The sequence below is a fragment of the Podarcis bocagei genome (genome assembly GCF_964188305.1).
Source record: "Podarcis bocagei genome assembly, chromosome: 13".
In the NCBI taxonomy this organism is placed as follows: Eukaryota; Metazoa; Chordata; class Lepidosauria; order Squamata; family Lacertidae; genus Podarcis; species Podarcis bocagei.
Genome location: NC_138138.1, coordinates 41,414,776 through 41,442,695, shown reverse-complemented (window position 1 = coordinate 41,442,695; position 27,920 = coordinate 41,414,776). Strand labels below are relative to the sequence as shown.

The window sequence follows — 27,920 nt, the reverse complement described above, 5'->3', positions numbered from 1 at the left end:
CGCGCGCTCTCTTTGCGCAGGATCTGAAGCAGGGATGAGCGGCCGGACGGTGGGACAGGAAAACGCCGAGTGTGCGAGAAGAAACTACTCGTCCTTCGCGAATTTAAAGCACCCCCCCAAAAAAAAAGCAATACTGTATTTTGTTAGGGTGCTGGGACGCGTCTGAGAGGTAAACCATGGTTCCCAGGATTCTTCTTGGGGGTGGGCTTGAGATGCGTGTCGGCAGCTTCTAGCGCTTTTGTTGTGCTCTCCAGTGCGAGGTTTCTTTCTCCTTTGGGGAATGTTATTACTAATTCCCGACCCACAAAGGGCTGGAGGAACTCCTTAACCGAGTCCCCCGGTAAGTTTTGTGACGCAACAAGTATTATTATTATTTTTTAACATACAAGCATGTGATTGCAACAGGTAAAATATTCTCTCTAAGCAGATTCAACAGCCACGCGGCTGCACCTTCTGTGTTACAATAAGTAATTGGCTCAGTTATTCCAGCGATTAATATTCCATTTCTGCACCCACATCCTGTCCCCTGGCAGGTTTCAGACAAGAATTCAAGACCTCTACATCCTCCCTGAAATGATGTGAGGAGGGGAGGAGGAGTATCCTCAGCATCCTATAGAGCTGGAGGGAGTTTTGTAGGCCATGTGGCCTGAGGCACAAAATCCAGCCCCACAGCATGTTCAGCAGGTGGCTGTCAAGACTCTGCCTGAAGACCTCCAGTGAGGGAGCTCCTCACCCCAGGAACTGGCTCCATGAAACCATAGGATAAATTCACAAAGTCTCCTGCGGACATTAATCGAAACAAGTCCAGGTATGTATTTTAGGGCACTGTTTTGTGAAGTATTCTCTGCATTTCCCCCCATGCTTTTTGAAACTCTTGTCTAGTGTGATCTCTAATTGCCTCTGTTAATCTAGCCAGTTCAATATACTCTAACAGTTTGTCTTGCCAGTCCTTTTTTGTTGGCAGTTTCTTTTTTCCAGTTTTTAGCAATTTGTGGATATTTACGTTACAATTAGAAAAATCTTAATAATTAGTCATAAACAAACAGCTTATAAGAAGTAAATAAAGAGGCCAGATACAGGATAAAGGAAGTATTTTATTTGGTTGTTTGTATTGTTGTATGTTATGCTCATTGTATGTTATGTTCACGTTTAATGAGGGTGGATTTCTGTATTGGGAAGTGGGAGGTTTATGTTAGGTTGTAAATAAAATTCCAATAAAAATTAAAAAGAAAAGAAACCATAGGATAAATCACTTGAGAAACTCTTTCTGCAGTTTCATGCAAATGCCAAGCTGCATAAGCGACCAGCTGATTTTCTGCAGGAACCCACAAGCCCAAAGGTCATGTATGTATGAATTCATGCCAAACCTTTCTCCACTTTGCTCTCCACCTCTTCAACAAGGAAGAGATCACCGCCCTTCAGTGCATTATACTGATTATAATGTTTAATCTTGTTTACAGTAACATGCCTGAAACTCTCATGCATCAGCAAACTTTATTATCTGGATTGGTAGGCATAAAACTAAAGTTCAACTCCTCTCCTCCCGATTTTTATGGCAAGGAAAAAAACCACGTATAAAATATAAACTGTTAACAGACACCAGAGAGAGGGGTGGATTTGGACTTCCGGATTGGAGAATTTACTACCAGGCTGCATGCTTAGGATGGATAAAAGACTGGGTTGTGCTAGACAAAACAGAGATTCTAGACTTGGAAGGATGGAACAACCACTTTGGATGGCATGTCTATTTAATTTATGATAAAGGGGCAGTAAACAGGGAAGTCCTGAACCACATAGTCAGGAAGTCTCTATATAAAGTGTGGGCAAATTACCGATGGTTGTTAGAACCTAAAATACCATGGTGGTTATCCCCACTAGAAGTACTGGCAGTGAAAAGAGTAAATATGGAAAAGGGCTGGCCAACATATCAACAGTTACTAATAAAAGAGCACGGTGAGATAAAAATAAGACCCTATGGAGAGGTTAAGAACTGTTGTAACAGCTGGCTACAATATAACCAGGTATTGCTTATCTTCAACCAAGATAAAAAAAATAGGATTTGAACAAAAAATGATAACAATAACGATATCTTTATTGTCATTGTCCCTTGCAGAACAATGAAATTGAAAAACTACATAAAACTACATAAAACTACCACAAAACTACATAAAAAACTACATAAAAAACAACATAAAACTACATAAAAAACTACATAAAACATTCAAAAACCCCTAAAAACTCTAAAACCCCATTTTAAAATACACTATACTACAGAGACCCCTTATGCTGCGTTTAGAACCAGAATTGCATTAGTGTAGAAACTGTTTCTCAGGCGGCTAGTCCTGGCCTTTATAACCCTATACCTTTTTCCAGAAGGCAGAAGCTGAAAGAGATCATTTCTGGGGTGCGTACTATCCTGTGCTATCTCTGCTGCTTTCTTATGGCACCTGGCAGCATAGATTTGATCTAAGGTGGGAAGAGTGCACCCAATAATTCTCTCTGCAGTCTTTACAACCCTGGATAGCATTGTTTTTTTCCCTGGCTGTGCAGCTCCCAAACCACACACACAGACCATAAGTTAGTACGCTCTCCACAGTGCAATGGTAAAATGCCATCAACAGGTCCTTTGAGAGATTGTTTTTCCGGAGGATTCTCAGAAAATATAACCTCTGCTGTGCTCTCTTCACCAGGTCTTTGCTGTTCTCTCCCCAGGTTAGGTCGTCTCTCAACTCCATTCCCAGAAATCGAAACACAGAGACCTGTTCCACGCACTTCCCCTCAATAATAAGTGGCTGAATATTCGATTTCCATTTCCTAAAGTCTAAACATCAAAATTACAAAGTGAACTTCCGCAACCAAAGAGGAAAATATCGAAATTACAGTGGTGCCCCGCAAGACGAATGCCTCGCAAGACGGAAAACTCGCTAGACGAAAGAGTTTTCCGTTTTGGAGGTGCTTCGCAAAACGAATTTCCTATGGGCTTGCTTTTTCCCTTCCCCCCCTTTTTCTAAGCCGCTAAGCCACTTATCAGCTGATCCGATCAGCAGATAAGCCGCTAAAAGCCGCTAATAGCACTAATCCGCTAATCCGTCAATGGGCTTGCTTCGCAAGACGAAAAATCCGCTAGACGAAGAGAATCACAGAACGGATTCTTTTCGTCTTGCGAGGCACCACTGTATACAGCTTGCTCCTTGAATGGGAAGTGAAAGATGAGGTAATAAAAGAACCAATGATAAAATGGTCACAAGAGCTGGGCCAGACAATTCATTTAGACAGATGGGAAAGATTATGGAAAACCGATATAAATTTTACAGTGTGCTATTTGATTAAGGAAAATATAATGAAGATGTTTTACTGCTGGTACCTCACCCCAGTGAAACTATAAAAAATGTATAAAAAACAATCAAATCTCTGTTGGAGATGCAAAACAGAGGTGGGGACGATGTATTATATGTGGTGGGGGTGCAAAGTGGTGAAACAATTCTGGATTATGATACATGAAGAGCTTAAAAAGATATTTAGGAGTTCAATCTTTAAAAAACCAGAGGCATTTTTTGCTTGGTTTAGTATCAAGTGACATTCCTAATCTCCCTCCACTCACAGGGTGGTGTGGGGCTGGGGTAGGTGACAATCCATTTGCCATACCTCACAACGAATTCCACAAGCTGGGACTCCTCCTTTCTCACCCAGTGAGGCTGAGGAACTTCTTTGCCTCATCCCTGCAGTTGATAGCTCTGAGGACATCAGCTGTCACCTGCACGGCATAATCCTCCATGTAGAAACTCAGGAGGAGTTGACTCAGGTCCATGGCATCTGCCTTCTTCAGCCGCCCCAGAGGAATGTTGTCGTGGCCCTCACTGACAGGGAACTCATGGAGCTTGAGCTTGAATTTCTTGAGTTCGTCCTCACCCAAGTTCTCCAGAGTAGATATCAGGGAGTCTCTGATGCTCCTCACCGTCGCTCTGCATTGTTGCCGCCCAGAGGCAGGGAAAAGCAGGCATAAAACAAAAGAAGTTCAGCAAAGGGACCCAGGAAGGACTCCTGATTATTTGGAGGTGCTGCTATAACTTCCAAAACTTAGATCAGCACAGAGGGAGCGGGAAGAACTGTAGCTGGAGGGGGTTCTAAAGCTTGGAGAGCCATCTTCGATTGCTGAGCAGCAAAACACCTTAAAGAGCAACTCTCCTGCCTATTCTTTGAAGATTGCAAAGCAACAGCGCTGGCATGGGTGGAACTTCCATGCAGAGTACAAGGCAACATGTCTACCCCTCTCCACACTACTGCAGGGAGTGCAAGGGAGTGCGGAAGAGAGGCACCATGCACATCTGTGTCTGTGTGAGAATGTACAGTTAACTCCCAACTTACACAGATTTCGCTTATATGTATGTGACACCCCCCCCCCCAAAATCAAGGAGATAAGTTACTAACCAACCTTTAGAAGACATCTGAAGGCTAGTCTTGTATAGGGAAGTTTCTTAATGTTTCATGTTTTATTATGTTTTTATATATGCTGGAAGCCACCCAGAGTGGCTGGGGAAACCCAGTCAGATGGGCAGGATATGATGATGATGATGATTAAATAGGGCATCCCTATTTTCATCAGTTAAACACAATGCAGAAAGCAAAAAAGCGCTTCTGTACCAGGAAGATCCTGCACAAAGAAGTTTTTAAGCTCTCCACCTTGCTTACGGGGCTCTGGGAGAATCTCACATGGGCTCTGGTGGCTCTCATGAGAGAGATCAAACACTGGCTCAAAGCAAACCAGCTGAAGTCTACAGTGCATCAAGATGAAATTGACTGAGAAGATGGAACTAAGAGTAATTTGCACTAAGCTTTTTCAGCCCGCCTTAGGTGACTCTCTGTAACTATTATTTAAAGATATTGTAACTTCATTAAGGCAAATGTAAATAAGTCTTAAAGAAACTGTAACGTACCTCCCCACCCCCGCCCAATATCTGCTACTTTCCAGACACAACTGCCTCATTATTCTAATGGTAGTACTGGAAATGGAGTGTGAGAGAAAGGATCAGGCCCTACCTGCTTTCCACTCCATGCCCTGAGTCAGTTCTTCTGGGTGGTGCATTGGTGAGTGTGCCACCACGAGAGGCTGGAAAGAAGAGAGAGTGAGGATACGTACAATGCAAGCAGGTACCTTTGAGAAGATGAATGATCATGGTGAGAGATGAACCCAGGACTTCCAAATATCATCTAAATAGCTCTTCACTCTTCCCCAGTCATGATCCCAAGCATAGGCACCAACTATAGGGAGCCCTGGGGGTCAAGCCCCCCCACAAAAATTTGTGGGTGCTCTGCACCCACAGCGTGGACTCCAACATGACTTCTGGTACAAACTGGCAGTCTTGTCAAAGGTCTCACTAGGCCTTGTACATGATCTCCAAGGCCCCGTGAGGCCTCTGAGATCACGCCTGAGGCCCTACCAGGTCTTCCAGTTTATGTTAATGTTATGTGATGTGATGTCACAATGTCATGTTACGTCGCGGGTGCCATTGGGCACCCATAACCTGGGGCCCAAATTGGCACCTATAATCCCAGAAGGGAGCTGAAAACCAGCAAGTAAACAATGGCTGGGGAAGAAAGTCAGGAATGCAGAAGCTCTTTCAATGTGAAGAATTTGCAGAGGAAGCTTGGCAGGCATTGCAGTGAGCAGTCTACAGTGGTACCCCGCAAGACGAACGCCTCGGAAGACGAAAAACTTGCTAGACGAAGGAGTTTTTCGTTTTCTTAGCCGCTTCGCAAGACGCATTTCCCTATGGGCTTGCTTCGCAAAACGAAGCTTGCCCCGCAAGCTCCGGGGATAGCGGGGAAGCGCAGCGCGTCTTCCCCACTGTCCCCGGACCTCTTTTGAAGCAAGGGGCGGCAGGGAGAGGAGAGCTTCTCCCCGTTGCCAGCCCCGCAATCTCCGGGGACAGAGGGGAAGGCGCGCGCGCCTTCCCCTCTCTCCCTGAACCCCTTTTGAACCAAGGGGCGGCAACGGGGAGAAGCGATTCTCCCCGCTCCCCCTTCCCTTGCTTTAAACAGGTCCGGGGACAGAGGGGAAGGCGCGCGCGCCTTCTCCTCTGTCCCCGGAGATTGCGGGGCAGGCAACGGGGAGAAGCAATCTTCTCCCCGCCACCCCTTGCTTTAAAACAGGTCCGGGGACAGAGGGGAAGGCGCGTGGCGCTTCCCCTCTGTCCCTGGACGGTCTCCATAGGAACGCATTGATTGATTTTCAATGCATTCCTATGGGAAACCGTGCTTCGCAAGACGAAAAACTCGCAAAAAGAAAAAACTTGCGGAACGAATTAATTTCGTCTTGCGAGGCACCACTGTAGTCAGAAAAATCCTGTTCTTATGGGTGCTGGGAGTTGCAAGGAGATCCTTAATGATCGAGTTCATAGGATTCCCTATGACTCTTGAGGTGATACAAAGCGGACTTTAAATGTATGGTACACTACTAGAAGCCTACTGTGGGTGACCACCCCACATGATGACCCCTAATCTGTCATGATCTCCAGAGATCTGATAATGTATAGGGAAGTTTTTAATGTGTGATGTTTTACTGTGTTTGATGTTTTAATTTGTTGGAAGCTGTTTATTCTTATCGTTATCTTCACGTGACACCAAAAAAAGTCCATAAAGCCAAGTTAACTCATCTCTATTTCAGAATGTTTCGTTGCTGTACCATGTAGATAGTACCATATCACCAGCCACTTTTGTGCTCCCATTGGGAGGAAGAGAGGGATACAGGTTAAGCAAAAGGAAATAAATCATTAAAACCTGCTGACCTTGTGTTGAATTCATCTCATCTGAATTTAACTCCTCTGAAAGAGAACAGGAAAGAGACAGTCAGACAGGGAATATGACTAGTGGTCCTTTTTCATCCTGCCTCCCAAGCCACAATCAGACTTGTGGTCCTCCACTGAAAAAAAACCCTCACCTTGTTTCACATGAGCCTTCCAAACAAGCTTATTTGTGTGCTTCTCTATCAGACAGAAGCTGAACTTGTCTTGTATTTGCTCAGCAGACAGTTCTAGGTACTGCTGCAGCTTCTCTGCATCCAGGTATTGAAACTCCAGTTCCTGTGGGGAAGAATGAAACCTCTGTAGATGTGAATAGGGCTTAGTATACCACCCAGTTCTAAGGGAGTCAAATTAAAGGGTAGAGAAAGATCCTGGTATAGTTTCTCCCATTCTGGGTTCTCCCCCGGCAAAACCTTTCTTCTTTGTTTCTCACCTCAGGACAGACAGTGACATCATTCGTCTCCACAAAGAAGCGAGAGCCAATCGTCAGGGGTTTCAGGGTCCAAGGGGGTTTCTCTATTCTGTGTGAAGGACAATTTACTTCATGTTCATCAACCGCCTGTGAAGGGCAAACAATGTTACTTTTGAGACATAAAAAGAGGGCACCAAACTGCTAAAAGCTGGATCTCTACCTCTCCTTTGGCATTCTCACAGCACATAAATATTGAGGCTATTAATATTGTGCATTTGGAAGTGATAGGACGAAATAAAAATTGCCCTCTCCAAAAATATGTTTCAAAATCTTTACTATCAGAACTTGATCTAAAATAAACATTCAACAATAATGTTACATTATAGTTGCATAATAACATCATGTGCTGATCCCAGCACAGGTAAAAATATCTTAGAAATATAAACATCTTCATTCAGAGCTTAAATCAAAGCTTTACCTCTCCCATTCCAGCCTCCACTAGCCTGAGGCTGCATTCTAGAGAGAAAATCATACATCCTTTCTCTTTGGTACTTCAGACAAAGAGCTAATTCACACAACCAAAATGGAGACCTGTAACGGAATACCTCGTGATCTAAGTTAAACACCTCGTGACGGTGGTAGAGATACATTCTCACTAATCATTAACTGTTAGGCACTCTGCAGCTCGGTAGAAGTTTCCATACCACATCACGCTTTTAGTACTACACATACAGAGTTATTTTCCATTTAAATGTGCAATTAAACAATTATACTTAACAATACAGCAGGTGTGGGGAATCTTCAGTCCTCCCAGTTTTGTTGAACTCCTAGTGGCCACAACCTGCATGCCTCCGGGCTAGTGGATGTGGTAGCCCAACAGCATCTGAAGGGCTACAGGTTGTCCAACAACAATATCAAGAAAAATAAACCATTTGGCACGAGAAACTAAAATATGGAGAGAAGATTTCATGCTCATATGGGGGACTCAGGTCAAAGCTCCTGGACTGGCCAGTCTGAACCATGAAGCAGCAGAAAGGGACCAGCAATCCTGGGTCACTCTTCTCAATGCAGGAACCCAAAGAAGGCATCATACTCCAAAATGCAAACAAAACATTTTAAGAAGCAGCTAAAACCGAGAAGCCAATACAGCTTTATCTCCCATGTGCCAACAGCTCAAAACAGGAGGGATAGTTTTGCTCAAGAGCTGTTTGAGAAAGCTCATCACTACCAAGCCAGGCGGGAAGGAGGGCAGCCCAAGATATGAAAAGGACATTTTTTTATATTGTAGGAGTCCCTTTAAAACATCACGGTTGGTGGGAAGCAAAGTAGCTCACTGGAGGACAGCTGCTCATTTCCTCTCTACTGTCATGTTGACGTTGGCTAAAAGTATGGTAAATTTGATCCAGCCCAACAAAGGGAGGTACATTTCACATTCCATGAGAATTCCTGATGCAATATTTTGCTTAGCTACTGGTCAAGAAAATAATCCAGGCAATCTGGAATACAAGAATTGGACATCCCCAGCTACCTTTATTAGAGAAGAATCATTGGGTAGGAGGTATAGATGAAATGTTGGTGCCTTGAGTCGAAGCATTTGGTAGAGCAGTGCCACAGTGTGGACCTTAATCTTTCGCTTAAACCATGACTTTTTGTAAACCACTCCACGGGGAGAGAAGGTGGGATTTTCCAACACAACATGATATGCTCCCACTCTGTCTGGCCTCTCCAGTACCATCCCTTCTTCAACAAAGTGTGCGATATGGACTTGGGAACTGTCTTCACCTGAAAAGGAGCACAAAGGAATAATAAACAAACCTGTTACAAGTGGGAAAGGGTGAACTCATCGTTTCACACTCCCTGTTAATGCAAGTATTTATTGTGTTGTTGTCATCATTGCAATATCATCATCAGTTAGGTTTTTTTTTTGTTTCCTTACAGGCAATGTCCTCTCAAGGCAGCTCACAAAGAAAATATAAAAACCACAGGAAATAAATAGCAGAGTTAAAATTGCAAAATTGAAACAAAGTACAAAAGACAGGTAAGTGAGCACTATTGATCCATAGAACCAACACTGATGGCCCCACAGCATTCCTGATCCATTATTCTTGCTAAGGATTCTACCTATTTTGGTCGTACTATTGGAAGCCTTTGTTTCCTAGCATACCTTCAAGACACAGAAAATGAGGGAAGTGAACGGCTGCCACAGCCTCCCCTGGATCCACTTGAATATTGAGCAGAGGGCCAGCAACATGCCACTCTTCAGTGTTCTGTTTTTCCAGGAGCTCTGGCCACGAATCAAAGTGGTATGTTATGGTTGCAGCTTCTCTCACCTCACATATGAGATCAGTATCTCCGCAACAGAAGGAGCCAGCCTCTGTCGAGCGCACTCTGAATTCCACAAAGGGAAAGACAAAAGGGGAAGTAGGTTGAACATGGATGAAGAGAATTTCTACCGTTCTAATTTATATTTTTGCAAGAGATGCTTCATATGCTGAATTAGAAGTTGAAACTTTTAGGGAAGGAAACCTCCTGGGCAAGCATCATTCTACACACTCAGCATTATGCCATGGAGAAGCAGGTTTGCTGTGAGGCTGCCCTGTGAGCAAAAAACTAGATGGACATGATAACTCCCATGGTCCCTTCCAACTCTACAATTCTATGGTTATAGTCTATGATGCTACCCATATCTTCAAAGTGGAGGATTATAAACAACTGGATATGTGCAACAACAATGTTCCAAAGTAATATTTTCCCCACTGTGTTCCGGGAAACCTAGGAGCTCCTCATTGAAGATTTCAGATAGAACTTACCCATCATGACAGATCTTTCACTGCAATGTGTGTGTCTCTAGGGTAATTTTAGGAAACACCACCATGTATGATGACTATGAGATCAACCAAATGTGTTCCATGGTCTCTGAATCCCAAATGGCAACTCACTGTAGAAACCATTCCCTTAAGGGAGAAAGTTTAAAAACACCACTCACCTGTACTTTTCATGGCCCTTTTCTGAGTCCCAAAACACCTCTGGTCTGATTTTTTCTGGAAGTTCCTATAACAACACAGTAATCATTCATATGGCTGCCAGACCCATTATCCCACCTGAAAACAGAACATTCTTGTCCAACACTCCTGCAGCCACACCAAGGAGCACTGCTTGAAGCCAAACCCACAAATTCACAAAGAGCTGATGTTCTCATTAGGCTAACTAAGCAGCCGTGTGTGTGTGTGTTCCACATCTGTCTCTACAACCACAGGAGAAGCCACTGCAGTTCTGCTTGCAATTCTGCAGAAGCACAATGACTTATGAGCATCAGGAGTCACCTGCCTAGAAGCAGCTATGCTGCCCACATAACAGCCACTAGTAGCGAATAGCAAGATCACTAATTGGTGTACATAAATACCTAAAGAGGGACAATTTCCTTTCCATAGTGAAATTCGGATGCATAACCTTTGCTTTAGAAGTACCAATGTGGGTGGGCAATGCAAATTAGTGGCGGTCCAGCCTCTTACCACACTGGGGCACCAGCTACACATGCTGCTTTCCGCACAACCTGCTGGATTCTCCACCTTGGTGCTTTTTCCTTCCTCTGCAAATAGAGGGGGTTTTGACCGTAGCACTGAGTGTCCAGAAACCTGGACTGAACCTATAAAAGAAAGTTATTTCTCTGCTTAATATGACATGCAAGAAGGAAGCAGTAAGCTGGTAACTGTGTTGTCCTTGAAGTTTTGGAACAACTCTATCTCACCGTGTACTTCAAATAACAGACTCTGAATAGAACCTGGAAATGTCATTTCTACACACTCCAGGAACCAGCAGCAAGCTTGCTCCCCTCTTTTCTGGATAGTGCTCAGCAATTTTTTACTTTTCTGCTTGCAGTCTTCCTCTGTTTCCAGGAAGTCCACATATTCTTTCCGTGTGATAATGAAGCGAGAGTGTAATACATGTAAAATGAATTCTAGGTCCTCTTTGAGAATTCCAATTAATTTTCTTCTTCCCTTGCAGATCATCTCATCACCAGAGACTAGGCCACTTCCCAATGTCCTGTGGCAGAAACATTTATTTATTTATTTATTTTAGGAATTGGGAGCAGGAGGACAAGTTGGAATAATTAGAACCTAGTTAGGATCCAGACTGGGCCTGAGCTTCCCCACCCCTGTTCTGCTGCCCTCACTGGCTCCCTGAGCAAGCTGGGATCTAGCTTTCATTTCTACCTGAAAAACATGCCTAACAATTTGCCACCATTTCACCAAGCACACACAGTCTTTGTGGTCCACTGAGCCCCCTTCTCTAGGCAATATTCAGGGCAAGTGCCCTTGTTGCCAGACCTTAGTTAAAGAACTGGCTGGCAGGTTTCCCTCTGGCCTCGCACACAAACCTTTCTTCAGGGATGACTCTCCCTTTCCCCTATCCATCAGGTTTAAGCGGGCTACTCAACTGTTTGCTGTGCCTCTTTACTAGTGCACTAACATCACCTAGCAACCTTCCTTTACTAGGAAGCTATTACTTCTCACTGAATCTCTTAGCACTATCCATCCCCTTTAGCACACATTTGCTCATCCTGGTTCCTGGATGCAGCTCCCTCCAAGCAAAGGTCTAATTCTGCCTTCTGATACACACAACAACCAGTCATTGCCCTTCCACTGTAAGTTGCAAGCAAAATTTCAATGGACTTACCTTTTCTTTCCTACATCCCTCTGCATTCTGTCCACACCAGGGGGCATGGCACTGTCATCTGCGAGCAAGGGAAGGGAAAGGTCCAAAGTGGTCATTTCTCTTTTTATATATTTAATTGGTGCTAATACATTTATTGCTGATAAAGTGTTTATTTCCTTAACGAATGACCTGGAGAAAACAAATAACACTAGCCATTTTTGCAATGTTTTTCTACCCTAATAAGATGCCAAGACACAAATTACTATAAAGTTTTTATCCTTGACCCAGGAAAAGAAACCTCTCTTTCATTTAGTCCTACTTGTATAATGATATTATCAGACACGACCAGTGTTCCCTCTATCAAATTACTTACCTTGCCAGCTGGTGAGGAGCCTGTCTGCCTGGGATTCACAGCCAATGGCTCTCAGCACCTCAGCCGTCACCTCCAAGGCGTAATCCTCACCATAGTAGATCAGCAGCAACTCACTCAAGTCCCAAGTATTTGCACACTCAAGTAACTCCTTCTGGATTTTGACAAATCCCTCCTTGATGGGAAATTTCTGGAGCTTGGACTTGAACTTCTTCCAGTCTGACTCCTTCAACTTTGCCAGTGTTTTCAGCAGATGGACATGTGGGCGCTGTGCACTTTCTGTTACTAGCAGTATTGAACAGAAAAACCCAACACATTTACATTTGCTAGCATAAGGTGTGGCAATCCCCTTCCCCTTCCCCTTCCCCTTCTCTTCTTTCTTCTTCTTTTTGATAACAATTTTTCTAGTTTTCAATTACAATCCGATAATAGTCTCATTATAATAATACCAACTTATATTACAATTATTAATACCAATCATTCAAATTCAGAATTACAGTCGTACCTTGGTTATCAAATGCCTTGTGACTCAAATGTTTTGGCTCCTGAACGCTGCAAACCCAGAAGTGAGTGTTCCAGTTTGCGAATGTTGTTTGGAACCTGAACATCCAATGTGGCTTCCATGGCTTCCAGAAGCCCCTGCAGCCAATCAGAAGCCACACCCTGGTTTTTGAATGTTTTCGGAAGTCAAACAGACTTCCAGAATGGATTCCATTCATGAACCAAAGCACAATTGTATATAATTTAGATAAGGTGGCCCCCCACGGGCTAGAATTGATGGCTTGATTATTTGCTTGATTTCTGCGTTCCAAAATCTTATTCTCCTTCCCCTTTCTAGAACCAGTTGTTTGGCAGAAGTTCAGCATGCAGCACTTCAGGCTGGCCTAACTGGAAAAGGGCCATTGCTCAATGATAGGGCTTGTCTCAGTTTTCAGGGATAGCTCGTCCCACTTTGTCAACTGAGGCTAAACAGAAATGTGCCACTTTCTGCCTCCCCTCCTCTGCGCCACTGAGTGCCACCTGCTCCACCACTTTCCCCACCACCACAATGCCCCTTTCTCACTGAAACTTGGCAAGAGGGGTGAATTCCACAATACAGTTCCATTTGTCTTCTCCACTCTGGAACCACTTAACTTGGTGAGAAGGGCAGGGGTGTTCTTCAAGGCCTTGACCACCACCCTCTTGCCAAAACTAGGCAGGGTGTTGCATTCCAGTGGTGGGGGAGAAAGTGGTGGAGCAGGCAGGATGTGGGATGTAAACACAGGAGCAGTCAATGACAACATTCCTAGAGTGTACATGGGGAGGGATGTCTGTCCAGCAAGCAGGTAAACTTCCTGGGGACGGACTTCCTCCACATGTGACCAGAGGTGGGTGTGGCCTCACCTGTGCAGGTAATGACAAAAGCACAGGGCAGGCAGCCATCTCTCTCTCTCTCTGCCATTTTCCTTCGATGAGGAAGCATGTAAAGATGCCCTCTTGGCCCTCAGCCAAGAGAGGAGATAAGGCCTATCTTGCAACAAGATAGATTCTAAGTATATGTAACTTTTAAGCCTGTCTGCCTTCTGGGATCATGTTGTGAACAGAACGTGAGTAAACTCTTTTATACTTTTATAAAGACTGTGTCGTGTCTTGTATTTTAAGAGGGAACAAAGGGGAAGTTACCAGAGTAATTATTATAGAGGTTCTAGCGAACCTGTGCACACGTTACCCTTGCGTGCTTAAAGGGGAATGTATATAAACTCTGCTGATATTTTGGGAACTTGTTAGCACAAGTTGGATAAGGATATAATTAGTCAATATATCCTCTCCTGCACCCCAGAACATTCCCACAAAGGGTTATGGGCCCAGTATTGCATATTTCTGCGTATTTTTGAAGGATTGCATTGGATTGTGATTTTGAGTTGAGTAGTATTTTTCTGAGTTAACTTCCTGGTAAGCACATGGTCCATTGTTCCATTGTGCAGTGGGGATTAAGCAACCCCCCTTCCCTCAGAGTTCACAGTGACCCAAGGCAGTGAAGAATTGTTTTGCATTTTGAGATTTTTGAGATTTTGATTTTAAAATTTTGAGAAATTTTGAAATTTTGAAGAATTTTCAAATTTTGGATTTTAAGATGGCTAGAGCAGCTTTTGATAGTGATGCAAGGCTAGGAATGCCTGTGCTGAATGAGTACAATTTCATGCACTGGAAGCAGCGCTTGATAGCATGTTTAGATTATAAACATATTTTGGAAGCTTTAAACCCTCAACCTACGGGATCGTCAGAGGAAGCTATAGCAAGATAAATGCTTGGAAACACATGAACAGCGAAGCTAGACACATAATTTTGAGTGGACTTCGTGATGAGCAGCTATCATTAATAAATAGTACAGATGATGCATCTCAAATCTTAAGAGATATTGAGCGCGTGTATGGAGAATCTAGCATAAACAGCTTCAGAAACTTGGTGTGTAAATTAACCAGATTGAGGATGAATTCAAAAGAGGAATTCACAGAGCACATCAACAAGTTTACTGAGATTATTCAAAGAATTGATCTGACTCCCAAAGCTTTTGATGAGGATACAAAGATAGCATTTTTGTTATCATCACTTGGACCACGCTTTGGCGCATTTGTAAGTTTGATGGCTCATAGACAAGGTCTGACTTTTAAAGACTTGATTGGTTATTTAAAAGAAGAATGCAGAGATAGAGCTGAATCTCCAGTGAGGAATGCTAGAAGCAAGGACAGCAGTTATGCATCTAGGCAATGTACAAAGTCCAAAGAGATGCCTAAGAAAGCGATTTGCTTCAATTGTAACAAAGAAGGACACATTGCAAAGAACTGCAGAGCTCCTAAAGCCAGGAAACCCCACCCCTTTCAGCCAAAAGGGGAAAAGAAGGGGAAATGTGAATGCACATGGTTACTGCAAGAAAGGAATTTAGCTGTCCAGAATCGTGAAAATAAACTGTCAGGGAACTGCCATCAGAGCATCAGGTGGTGGAGGGACTCAGGCAGGATGAAAGAGACTCAACTGCTGAAGCAGGGACCAGCAGGGGGAGGAGTGAGTCTCTGAGGGAATGCGAGCAGGAGGGAGGGCTCAGGGAGGCTTCCAGCGAGAACAGTGGGGAGGTATCGGAGTCTCCCATAGGGAGACCCATACCTCGCAGGAAACTGTCACGCCGTGAGTCCAGGAGACGCGTTTCCGTTAAGGAACTTCTTTGCTGGAAACGCTTCCGCAGACAGCCACTGTCGGACTCTACTAGTGACTAGAGCAGACATGTCTGAGGAGCTCCGTCACACACGGAGGTTTGTGGGGGCGCACAAACTCTGAGGGAGCACGTTTTCACGCACAAGCAGCTAATCAAACCCTCACAGCAGTCCGACAGTCTTTGTACGCTGCCTGTGCAAGAGAAGGCATCATGAGCGAACCAACCGGAACCGGAGGAGCAGGGGCTGGAGCTGGTCCAAGCTTGGAAGATAGATACCGAGCGTTGGAGGTTCAACTGGCCCTGCAGACGGCGAGGCTGGAGGAGAGAAGGGCTCAGGATGCAGACAAGAAGGGGAGAGCCACTCAATTCCCCAGAAAGGTACCAGGATTGGTGCAGAAATTTGGGGGGGACCCCAAGGACTACCATGCTTTTAGGACAGAGATGCAATATGCCCTTAATGTGCAGTTCGATGAGTTCCCTGATGAGGAATCGCGAGTTGCTTTTGTAATTGGGCATCTTGAGAAAGGGGCTAGAGACTGGGTTCGACCCCTAATGGCAACGCACAATGACATACTAAAGGACACAATGAAGTTCTTTCGTGCAATGGATATCATGTTTTCCAGCGATATTGAGGAAGGGGTGGTGCGCAGACAGCTAATGGCTTGTAAGCAGGGGAGTCGATCTGTCCGTGAATATTGGACTGAGTTTACCATGCTGATTCACAGACTGAGTTGGGATTTATCGGCGGCACCCGTTCAAATGCTATTTGAAGAAGGTCTTTCTTCGGGGGTGAAAGACGAGCTGGCACGGAGCCCCAGGGCGGAGTCTATGGATCAGCTGACCAAATCTGCGCTGACCATAGGAGCGCGGCAGGAGGCAAGAGCCTTGGAGAGGCGGGAAGGGAGAGGGGAACGTTGGAAGGAGTTCCGCATTCCAGACATTCCTGAGCCAGCTTTCCCGCCGGCAGAGCCGATGGAAATCGGAACAGCGCGCGCGCGCGCATTTTCAAAAACCAGCGAGGGAGCTAAGAAGGAGGGAAAGGGCCCCCGGAAATGCTATCTCTGCCAACAGCCAGGCCACTTTGCCAGAGTCTGCCCCCAGAGGAAGGAATGGCAAGGGATGGTGGGAGCTGTTGAGGGGGGAGAAGAAGGGGGAGCGGAGCAGGTAAAAGCCAACGCCTGGTTGCCACAATTGGGGCACTGCAGCCAGGCCAAAGAGCAGTGAAAGTGCCCGTGCCAGAAGCTCCTCGACCTGCTCTAGTGATTGAAGTGTCGCTAGAGCTGCAGAATGGGCACCCCCTAAAAATAAAGGCGCTATTGGACTCAGGCAGCTCCTGCAATTTTATGAGCAAGGAGTTTGCTGCTGAACACCAGATACAGACCATCCCTTTAAGCAACCCCCTGCAGGTGACCACGATTGATGGCAGGGAGTTGTTGGGAGGAGGAGTCCGCTTGCAGACTGTCCCAATGATAATGAGGGTGGCAAGGCACACAGAACTGATAGCGTTTAATGTGGCCACCCTGGGAGGCGCTCCCATTATTTTGGGAATGAGCTGGCTAGCTCTACATGATCCGCTGGTTGGCTGGCATCAAAGAGTGGTGTCCTTTGGTTCAGCACATTGCCTAGAACACTGCAAAGGGGAGAAGGGTTCAGTAGGGGCCCAAGCCACCCTAGCAGGGACTGAAGTAATGGGGAAGGTGAAGGTACCACCACAGTATGCAGATCTCAGCGACGTGTTCAGCGAGAAGGAAGCTGACCAACTACCACCTCATAGACCCTTTGATTGTCAGATCAATTTACTCCCTGGAGCACAGCTTCCCGTGGGCAAGTTGTATGCCATGTCAGACAGGGAAATGCAGGAGTTGCGAGGGTTCATTGACAAGAACCTGAAGAGAGGCTTCATCAGAGAGTCCAAAGCAGCAGGGGGGAGCCCAGTGTTCTTTGTGGACAAAAAAAATGCGGACAAGCCGAGACTTGTATGTGATTTTAGGCGGCTGAATGCAGTGACTGAACCGGTGGCGTTCCCTATGCCCAGAATTGATGATATTTTGACCATGGTGAGGAAGGGAAAGATTTTCACAAAGCTGGATCTAAGGGGGGCGTACAACCTGATACGCATAAGGAAAGGGGATGAATGGAAAACCACCATGTTTACCCCTTTGGGGGCGTTTGAATACCTCGTTATGCCATTTGGATTACAAGCAGGCTCCGCGTGTTTTCAATCTTTTATGAACCACGTGCTGGGTCCTTTGCTCTACAAGAATTGCGTTGCCTTTCTAGATGATGTGTTGGTGTATTCTGAGAATGAGGAGCAACATGTGAGAGACGTCAGAGAAGTGTTGAGCAGACTGCAAGCCAACAGGCTGTGGGTCAAACTGGAGAAGTGTCGGTTCCATACCAAGGAGGTGGAATTCCTGGGGTACCGCCTGTCAGACAAGGGATTGGCCATGGATCCCGGCAAGGTACAGGCAGTGCTGGAATGGAAAACACCCAAAACCAAGAAGGATGTGCAGAGGTTCCTAGGGTTTGGAAACTTTTATCGTAAGTTCATCCGCAACTTCGCCCATCTGACGGCGCCCATCACTGACTGTCTCAGCAGTAAGAAGAAGTTTGTATGGACGGCGGAGGCGGAGCGAGCGTTTGAGGAACTGAAAAGGGCCTTCGCCTCTGAAGAACAACTTCTGCATGTGGATTTACGAAAGAAGCTAAGGGTTGAAACAGACGCATCTGACAGAGCCATAGGGGCGGTGCTTCTTCTGCAGCCGGGGAAGGAGGAGTCGGAGTGGCGTCCGTGTGCCTTCTTCTCGCGGAAGCTGAACAAATCCGAGAGGAACTACACGGTGTACGACCGAGAACTGCTTGCTATTCATGAGGCGTTCCGGAGATGGAGGCATCTGCTAGTTGGTGCACAACATAAAGTGCAAGTGTGCACGGACCATAAAAATCTAGAGTACTGGAGAACGGCGCGAGTGCTCAACCAAAGGCAGTTGAGATGGGCCCAAGAGTTCTCCAAATTTAACTTTGAGATTTGTTATGTGCCAGGCCCAGAGAATGTTAGGGCGGACGCTCTCTCACGCAAACCTGAATATTTGGAGGGGGAGGGAGCACCCGAAGAAACCCATATCATTCCAGAGGACCGCTGGGTGTGTGGGGCGACTTTGGTGGGGCAAAGGGAATTGGTAGAGGGTACGGTGCAGGATGCATACGCCCAGGGGAAACTCAGGGATCTCAGAGGGGAGGAAGACAAACCCGGTGGTTTTGAGGAGAGAAATGGGGCATTGTATTATAAGGGAGCGTTATATATACCTGAAGGGGAATTGAGGGAGAAAGTACTCAAGCAGCTGCACGATAGCCCCACAGCAGGGCACTTTGGGCAACACAAAACCATGTGGCTGGTTACCAGGGAATTTTGGTGGCCCAAGGTCAGGGAAGATGTGCGGGAGTATGTGAGAGGGTGTGAACAATGCCAAAGAGCCAAGGGGGAGAGGCAGGCGCCGGCTGGTTTATTAGAACCACTGCCCACACCTGAGAGACCGTGGGAAGCAGTGGCAATAGATTTCATGACTGATCTGCCAAGGTCTAGAGGGAAAACAGCCATCATGGTTGTAGTAGACCTGTTAACTAAAATGGCCCACTTCATAGCCTGCTCACATGCGGTTACAGCAGAAGAAACCGCCAAATTGTTTGTAGAGAATGTGTTTAGGTTGCATGGCGCCCCCTTGAGGGTGGTTTCAGACCGAGGGAAACAATTTACTTCCAGGTTCTGGAGGAAGCTCATGAGCTTACTGCATGTAGAGGTTAATTTCTCGACGGCCCGTCATCCTGAAACCAACGGGCAGGCGGAAAGAGCAAATGGGGTTCTCCAACAATATTTGAGGTGTTATGTTAATGACAGAGAGAATGATTGGGTGGAGAAGCTGGCGTTGGCAGAATTTGCCTACAACAATGCAGAGAACGTTTCCACGGGGATGAGCCCCTTTTTGGCTAATCACGGGTGCCATCCCAGAGCCTTCCCAGGGGGGGAGGGGGAGAACTGGAGCGTTCCAGCTGCAGAACAGTTCGTGGAAGAAATGGAAGCGATCCATCGCCAGCTCCAACTCAACTTAAACAGGGCTAAGGAGGAATATAAGAGGCAAGCAGACAAAAACAGAAGGGAAGGTGAAAGCATCAGGGTGGGGGACCAGGTGTGGCTGTCAACCCAAGGGTTGCCATTCAAAGGAGGTTGTAAGAAATTAAGACCCAAAAAGCTGGGTCCGTTTGAAGTCATACAGCAGGTCAATCCAGTGGCTTTCAGGCTCCGGTTACCGAACCACATGAAGCTGCACCCAGTTTTTCACAGGTCGTTGCTGTCACCGTATAGAGGAGACAGTGAGGGGAGGGTCACTAGGGGACCAGCAATGGAGGAGAAGGAACACAGCTACCATGTAGCGGAGATCCTCGATTCCAGGTGGAAGGGAGATCAAGTAGAGTATTTGGTAATGTGGGAAGGGGAACCGGAGTCGGAAAACACCTGGGTTAGGGCAGAGGATGTCAATGACGAGGTTTTAATAGAGACTTTTCATCAGAGGTTCCCACGTAAACCTCAGCCTGTAGCGAGGTTCCGAAGGGAATACTTTGCCACCACCGACGAGGAAGAGGAGTTGGAGGGGTTCCCAGATTCTGAAGAGGAGGAGGATTCAGCTGGCCAGGACGACGATCGATGGAGAGAATTGTTCGAGACGTCAGAAGATGAGGAAGATTCGTTTCGGGGTTTTAGCCCTTCACCTCCCAGGGGGGAGGAATTGGGAGGGGGTGAGGGGGGCCCTGGAGGGGAGGTGGATGTCAGGGAACTGCCATCAGAGCATCAGGTGGTGGAGGGACTCAGGCAGGATGAAAGAGACTCAACTGCTGAAGCAGGGACCAGCAGGGGGAGGAGTGAGTCTCTGAGGGAATGCGAGCAGGAGGGAGGGCTCAGGGAGGCTTCCAGCGAGAACAGTGGGGAGGTATCGGAGTCTCCCATAGGGAGACCCATACCTCGCAGGAAACTGTCACGCCGTGAGTCCAGGAGACGCGTTTCCGTTAAGGAACTTCTTTGCTGGAAACGCTTCCGCAGACAGCCACTGTCGGACTCTACTAGTGACTAGAGCAGACATGTCTGAGGAGCTCTGTCACACACGGAGGTTTGTGGGGGCGCACAAACTCTGAGGGAGCACGTTTTCACGCACAAGCAGCTAATCAAACCCTCACATAAACGTAATAAATGGATTTTAGATTCAGGTGCCAGTTTGCATTTTTCATATAAAAAGGACTATTTTAATGAGATCAATGAGATAAATGATGAAGAAGGATCTGAAATTGAGATTGCAGATGGCAACATTGTTAAAGCAAAAGGTGCAGGTTCCATGAGCCTGAAATGCAATATAAACAATGAATGCATTGAGAACACAATCTCTAGAGTTTTGTACGTTCCAGAGCTGAGTTGCAATCTAATCAGCGTGTCCACTTTGGACAAGAAAGGTTTCCAGGTCACATTTGGAAATGGAGAATGTAAAGTGACTAGAAATGGCAAAGTGTTTGCTCAAGCAAAGCTAATAAATGGTGTATATGAGCTTGATCTTTCAGAGAACCAGTCTGCAAAAGTGGCACATTCCAGCCAGAAGGATGAAGCAGGTCTGGACTTATGGCACAGAAGGCTAGGACACAGAGACCCCAGCCTCATTCTGGATCTACAGAAAAGAAATCTTGTAAGAGGTTTGCAGGTAAAGCAGAGCAACAAAGCTCCAACAAAGTGCATAAGCTGTATTACTGAGAAGGCTGTAAAACCTTCATTTCCACGTTGTGCAGAACAAAGAAGCAACAAAGTGCTTGACATAGTGCACACTGACATATGTGGACCCATGAATGTTCCCTCACTGGGAAAGAATAGATATATTTTAATATTTCTGGATGACTTTTCAAGATTTTGTGTTGTATATTTCCTCAAAGAGAAGAGTGAGACAGTGGAGAAGCTCCAGGAATACATTGCCATGGTCAAGAACAAATTCCAGAGAGCTCCAGCTGTGTTAATGAGCGACAATGGAGGTGAGTACTGCTCAAATGAAATGCAGGCTCTCCTGGCCAGAGAAGGAATTGCACACGTAACCACAATTCCTTACACACCACAGCAGAATGCCATAGCTGAGAGAAAGTTTAGGTCCATTATGGACATGACAAGGTGCATGCTAAAGGATGCACGTTTGCCACACAAGCTGTGGGCCGAAGGAGTGTACACGTCGGTCTATTTGCAGAATAGACTGCCAACTAAAGGTGCAGAGCGCACACCATTTGAACTTTGGCATGGGAAAGCTCCCAATCTGTCGCACATACGTGTGTTTGGAAGTCCGTGTTACTTCCACGTGCCCAAGGAACACAGACACAAGCTTGACTCCAGGGCAAAAGCAGGTATCCTTGTGGGATATGCTTCTGGAGGCAAAGGATACAGAATTATGGACTTACAAACTGGTAAGACGAATGCATACCATGCGGTTTATTTTGATGAATATGGAAAAGTAGACACTAAGAACACTGTTGTGGATTCTTCCGATGAGTCAGAAAGGACTCAAGAGTTTGTATATTTCCCTTTTGGGACCCCACAAAGTAATTATCTGCCTTCGAGTGTTACAGCGCCCCCTACAGGCAACGCACCAGAAGACACAGAGGACCAGAACCCTGGCGGCACCAGAGACGAAGATAAGGACTCAGATGGGGACATGCCTGCGTTGGAGGAGGATGAGGAAGCTGATGCGGTCGCAGAACCAGAGGTCAGACGCTCATCCATAACCAACAGAGGTGTCCCACCAGTACGGTTGTCCTATCTTGCAGGGTCGGCGTTTCCACAGGAACCTTCCACTTGGGAAGAGATACAGGAGATGCCAGCTGCAGAAGCCAGTCTCTGGAGGAAGGCTGCGCAGGAGGAGATGGATGCACTGCATCAGAACAAGACCTGGACACTCACTGACCTGCCTCCCAGTAAGAAGGCCATTGGCAGTAAATGGGTTTTCAAGGTTAAGAAGGGGTCAGAAGGAGAAGTGCAGCGCTACAAAGCTAGACTTGTGGCACAGGGATTTTCACAGCGTTTTGGTGAAGACTATGATGAAGTTTTCGCACCAACTGTGAGGTACAGCAGCATAAGAATGCTTTTAAGCATTGCAGCCTCCAAGAAAATGAGGGTGAAACACATTGACATTGCTACCACTTTTCTACATGGGCAGATTTCAGAGGAAATTTACATGAAGCAGCCCAAAGGTTTTGTAAAACCACATGAAGCACATCTAGTGTGCAAGCTGCAGAAAGGACTTTAGGGACTCAAACAGGCTGCCAGAGCCTGGAACCAGAAGTTGCATAAAATGCTGACGCAACTTGGGTACAAGCAAGGCGACGCTGACAAGTGCTTGTACAGTAAGTCAAATAATGGACAATTCTCATATATCCTAGCATTTGTTGATGACCTGATTATTGCCACAGCAAGTGAGAAAGACTATACACAGATAGTAAAACACCTTAGCAAGGACGTGGAGGTCAAGGAGCTAGGAGATGTCCAGTATTACCTCGGGATCCAGGTGGAAAGAGAAGAGGACGGCTCATTTCTTCTCAGCCAAAGACAGAAGATCCATGAGCTAATTGAGCACATGCAGATGCAAGATGCACATCCAGTTGCTACACCGATGGCTACTGACTTCCTGAAGAATCAGCAGGGTTCGAAGCAGTTGCCAGACAACAATGACTACAGGTCGGCGATTGGTAAACTTTTGTATTTAGTTACCACATGTAGACCTGACTTAGCTAATGCTGTGGGGATTCTTCGCAGAAAAGTGAATTCTCCCACTGAGCATGATTGGGCAGGTGTAAAGAGGGTGGTGCAATATTTGAAGGGTACCATGAATTGTAAATTAAGGTTACCAGCCGTCAAAGACCCTAAGTTGGTTGGGTATACAGATGCTGATTGGGCTGGGGATAATGCTGATTATAAATCAACAAGTGGTCATGTTTTCATGTTTGGGGATGGACCTGTTGCATGGGGCAGTTATAAACAGAGCTGTGTAGCATTATCTTCCACAGAATCAGAATACATTGCAGCAACAGAAGCCTGCAGAGAGATCGCCTGGATTGATCAACTCATAAAGGACTTTGGATTGGTGAGAAAAGGGCCTGTCAGCTTGCTAGAGGACAATCAAAGTTGTCTAAGCTGACACAGAGTGAGAAGTTCCTGGCCAGAACAAAACACATTGGGGTTAAATACCACTACATACGCCAGATGATCCAGGATGGACTTGTGGAGCTATCCTACTGCAGCACCCAAGAGATGACTGCTGACATCCTGACGAAACCCCTACCAATAGAGAGTTTCCAGAATCTACGTGTCAAGCTGGGACTCTGGGTGGTTGAATAAAGTTGTTTATGTTTTGTGTATGTTGTATTGCCTGAGAAGGGGTATGTGGGATGTAAACACAGGAGCAGTCAATGACAACATTCCTAGAGTGTACATGGGGAGGGATGTCCCTGGGGACGGACTTCCTCCACATGTGACCAGAGGTGGGTGTGGCCTCACCTGTGCAGGTAATGACAAAAGCACAGGGCAGGCAGCCATCTCTCTCTCTCTCTGCCATTTTCCTTCGATGAGGAAGCATGTAAAGATGCCCTCTTGGCCCTCAGCCAAGAGAGGAGATAAGGCCTATCTTGCAACAAGATAGATTCTAAGTATATGTAACTTTTAAGCCTGTCTGCCTTCTGGGATCATGTTGTGAACAGAACGTGAGTAAACTCTTTTATACTTTTATAAAGACTGTGTCGTGTCTTGTATTTTAAGAGGGAACAAAGGGGAAGTTACCAGAGTAATTATTATAGAGGTTCTAGCGAACCTGTGCACACGTTACCCTTGCGTGCTTAAAGGGGAATGTATATAAACTCTGCTGATATTTTGGGAACTTGTTAGCACAAGTTGGATAAGGATATAATTAGTCAATATATCCTCTCCTGCACCCCAGAACATTCCCACACAGGATACTGCCTCTTTGACTTCTGCCACCCTGTGTGCGGGCCAGCTCTGCATGCAAAAAGTTCCAGGTTCAATCCCTGGTGTCCCTAGGGAGGGCAGGGAAAGACTCCTGCTGGAAACATTGGAGAATTGCTGCTAATCAATGTCAGCAGTACTGATCTAGAAAGAACAACTGATCAGACAGTCAAAACAAAGTTGGGAAAACCTGCAAGCTTCCTGGGCTCACAGGCCTGATTTGAAGTATTGTATGTGCAGGGCTCAAGCATGCGGGTGGGGTGGAAAGAAGACACCCGTCTGCAAAGGATCACCTCAACCCCAATTCCAATTCCCAAAGGACAATTTCTTTGGTGTTCTCTACATCACAAGGGCACTGAAAGGATTTTCAGTTTCTTAAGAGATAGCAATGAGAGTGTTGAAATGTAGCAAATTGTTGTTCTCACTCCAATGCTCTGTGTATAAAGTAACCATTGCACTTAAAAGTATTTCAAATAGGTATTTGTTATTTCCCTTCTCTCTGATTGCAGTCAGGGGTGAAAATAGGCTTTCTTTAACCTGGGTCAAAGACTCAGTTTGGCACACACACAATCCATATGCACACACAAACACACCCCTCAACACATTTGTTCTTAAGGGACAGAAAAAGTAGGCAGAGAGTAAAAGGTCATTTGAGGAATCCTAAGCAGTATGATGACTGTATGACCAAAGGGAAAATTAACATCAATTTCAGTAAAAGTAAATTGTTTGCCTGTTGTCTTTGTCCATGGAGTTTTCTTGGCAAGGATACTGGAGCAGCCACGAAATTAAAAGACGTCTGCTTCTTGGGAGAAGGGCAATGACAGGCCTAGACAGCATCTTGAGAAGTAGAGACGTCACCTTGCCAACAAAGGTCCGTATAGTTAAAGCCATGGTTTTCCCAGTAGTGATGTATGGAAGTGAGAGCTGGACCATAAAGAAGGCTGATCGCCGAAGAATTGATGCTTTTGAATTATGGTGCTGGAGGAGACTCTTGAGAGTCCCATGGACTGCCAGAAGATCAAACCTCTCCATTCTGAAGGAAATCAGCCCTGAGTGCTCACTGGAAGGACAGATCCTGAAGCTGAGGCTTCAATACTTTGGCCACCTCATGAGAAGAGAAGAGTCCCTAGAAAAGACCCTGATGTTGGGAAAGATGGAGGGCACAAGGAGAAGGGGACAACAGAGGATGAGATGGTTGGACAGTGTTCTCGAAGCTACCAGCATGAGTTTGACCAAACTGCGGGAGGCAGTGGAGGACAGAGGTGCCTGGCGTGCTCTGGTCCAGGGGGTCACGAAGAGTTGGACACGACTAAACGACTAAACAACAACAACAATTTGCTATCGTTCCCCTTGTGCCTGACTGCAGTTCAGGGTGGGGCAGCAAGGATCCACCCAGGTTCCCCCCTCCAGAAATCCTTACTTGGCCTGGTGATTAAGAGGAGCCTGTCCCCCTCGTCCTCGCAGCGGATGGCCCGCAGGGCGTTGGCCGCCACCTCGACGGCCTCCTCCTCGCCATAGCAGCTGAGCAGCAGGTCTGCGAGGCGCGAGGCATCGTCCTCCTCCAGCGCCTCCTCGGGGATGCGGACGCCGCCCTCCAGGACGGGGAACTCGCGGAGTTTGCGCTTGAACTTCTGCAGATCCTCCTCCCACAAACACGACAGGATCCAGCGCAGGCTGCGGGGGATTAAGAAGCCCTCCCAAGGCTGCTGGGGTCCGTAGAAGAGCGGGGCGGCCGAGATCTGCAGCCGCCTTAATGGCCTTTTACCAGTGCCTTTCAGTGCCTTCAGAAGGAGTGCCTTCAGAAGCTGCCGCAGCAACCCGGCCAGCAACCCGGCCAGCAACCAGGCCAGCAACCAGGCCAGCAACCACCCGATCATTCTGCAGCCACCCCAGCCTCGCTCGCTCGTTTGCTCAGCAGCCCGAACAAAGGAAGGAAGCGGCTCCCGGAGCCCCGGGGAGTGAAAGTGGTCGTGGCTCTTCTTCGTCCCGCCTCGCCCTTCTTGCAGCTTCCTCTCCCCCTCTTCTCACTAGCAGTGAAAGTCTCTCAAAAGCTCCTTCCTCCTAGACTGTCACGGGTAAGCGGGGGCGTGGAAGTGGTGGCGGTGTGAGGGCAGCGACGAACGCCGTGAAGGCGTGAGCGTGAGAAGGGGCTCAGTGCCACAACCCCGAAGCCTACGAAAGACGTCCACGGGCAGGGGCATGTGGGATTGCCCTAAGAAACGTCCTGCTATTCCGGAGCAGAGAGGAGTTGCTTTCTCTTTCGTTCTTCTTTTGCACGGGATCTGCAGCTGGGAGGGGGTTGTGAGAAAGCGCGAGCAGCCGACGCGGCTGTAGCCCCCAAGAGGTATGGACTCACGTCATTTCAGGGGCTTTGGGGTGACGCGATCCTCGCCCTCACCAATAGGAAAATAGCGTATGTGTGACCGCATTGACCAACAGGTACTGTGCAAGCTCTGCCGTGGTCTTCCCCCATCTACCATCCCTATGGGACTGACCTGCACCCTGGACCAAGCACACCATATTTCTAAGCTCCATCATTTTGATTCTTTTGTAGGAAAGGTACACAGCTGGGACATCGTTGTACATATCTTTATGTGTGTCACAAAAAAACAAACAAAAACAAAACACTCCACACCCCAACTTGTGAAATACTGTAATAAAAAGTGGATGTCTCCATTTCTAAGGTGGCAATAGACAATCTTACTTACTTACTTACTGCCCTTTATCCCAAGATCTCAGGGTGGTTCACAGCATAAAAATACAGAATAAAAACACAAAACAAATAGTTAAAACTAAACAATAACCCTGCCTTCCAGAAACACATTTAAAAGGTTGTAGGATATTAATCAGCCAAAGGTCTGGTTAAAGAGGAACGTTTTTGCCTGGTGCCTAAAGGGGTATAATGAAGGTACAAGAGCATTCTGCAAATGGGGAGCCACTGCAGAGAAGGCCCCTTTCTCATCTTGCCACCCTCCAGACCTCTCATGGAGGAGGCACACAGAGGAGGGCCTCAAATGATTATCTTTTTACTACTGGGTGTATTTGTGTTTTACCTTCAGATGTGCTTCTGCCCTTAATTCTGTTTGCAGTTATGGCATTGAGACCGTTTTTACTGACAAGTGTTTAGGGTCTTCAGGGGAAGCTTTACTCTGGGGATTCCACCTACTGGAAGCTTTTGCAGTCTCAGTTTAGTTTAGTTTTTCAATACAAATGTAGGAATTAAGAAGGGAAACTCTAATGATGCTGTAGCCTTGTCCACTCAGGAAACTGAGAACAACATCTACCGGTAGCCTTTTTCTGGCTTCATACCCTGGGGTCTAACACAGTATAGAGAACCAGCTGATATTTCCTGTACAAGCATTTCCCAGTGGAACATAAATTCAGATGGTGAAGGTCCATTGCAATCCATCCATAGGCATCTCTGCAAAGAGGGGCTTTGCTCTTGATACTGAGTGAGTTTCTTT

General features: G+C 46.4%; 2 protein-coding genes and 2 long non-coding RNA genes across 11 annotated transcripts in view; 2 read left to right on the top strand and 2 right to left on the bottom strand.

Moving 5' to 3' along the window:
- The window catches only part of LOC308570834 (uncharacterized protein), a gene marked incomplete at its 5' end in the record, with an annotated part of 75,013 nt that overhangs the window by 23,355 nt on the left and 23,738 nt on the right, over positions 1-27,920 (bottom strand). The window lies entirely within an intron of this gene.
- Positions 62-7,529, top strand: LOC308570919. Of its 3 annotated transcripts, none has more exons than XR_014001221.1 (6): positions 62-169; positions 534-808; positions 2,691-2,884; positions 3,184-3,214; positions 4,970-5,148; positions 7,239-7,529. It is a non-coding gene; the product is annotated as an uncharacterized lncRNA (long non-coding RNA). The 3 variants fall into 3 exon arrangements; XR_014001222.1 differs by having other exon boundaries at positions 4,970-5,175; XR_014001220.1 differs by lacking the exon at positions 4,970-5,148.
- On the bottom strand, positions 3,221-26,612 carry LOC308570844 (uncharacterized protein). Its single transcript, XM_081165848.1, has 13 exons — positions 25,877-26,612; positions 12,242-12,523; positions 11,890-11,947; positions 10,961-11,256; positions 10,725-10,858; positions 10,199-10,263; positions 9,377-9,600; positions 8,741-8,994; positions 7,234-7,359; positions 6,938-7,079; positions 6,786-6,821; positions 5,038-5,107; positions 3,221-3,962 (listed from the first exon to the last, which is right to left on the bottom strand). The coding sequence occupies exons 1-13, from the start codon at positions 26,331-26,333 to the stop codon at positions 3,683-3,685; spliced, it is 2,424 nt and encodes an 807-aa protein (XP_081021974.1). The 5' UTR covers positions 26,334-26,612; the 3' UTR covers positions 3,221-3,682.
- Positions 5,183-6,781, top strand: LOC308570932. The gene is made up of 2 exons (XR_014001241.1): positions 5,183-5,677; positions 6,337-6,781. It is a non-coding gene; the product is annotated as an uncharacterized lncRNA (long non-coding RNA).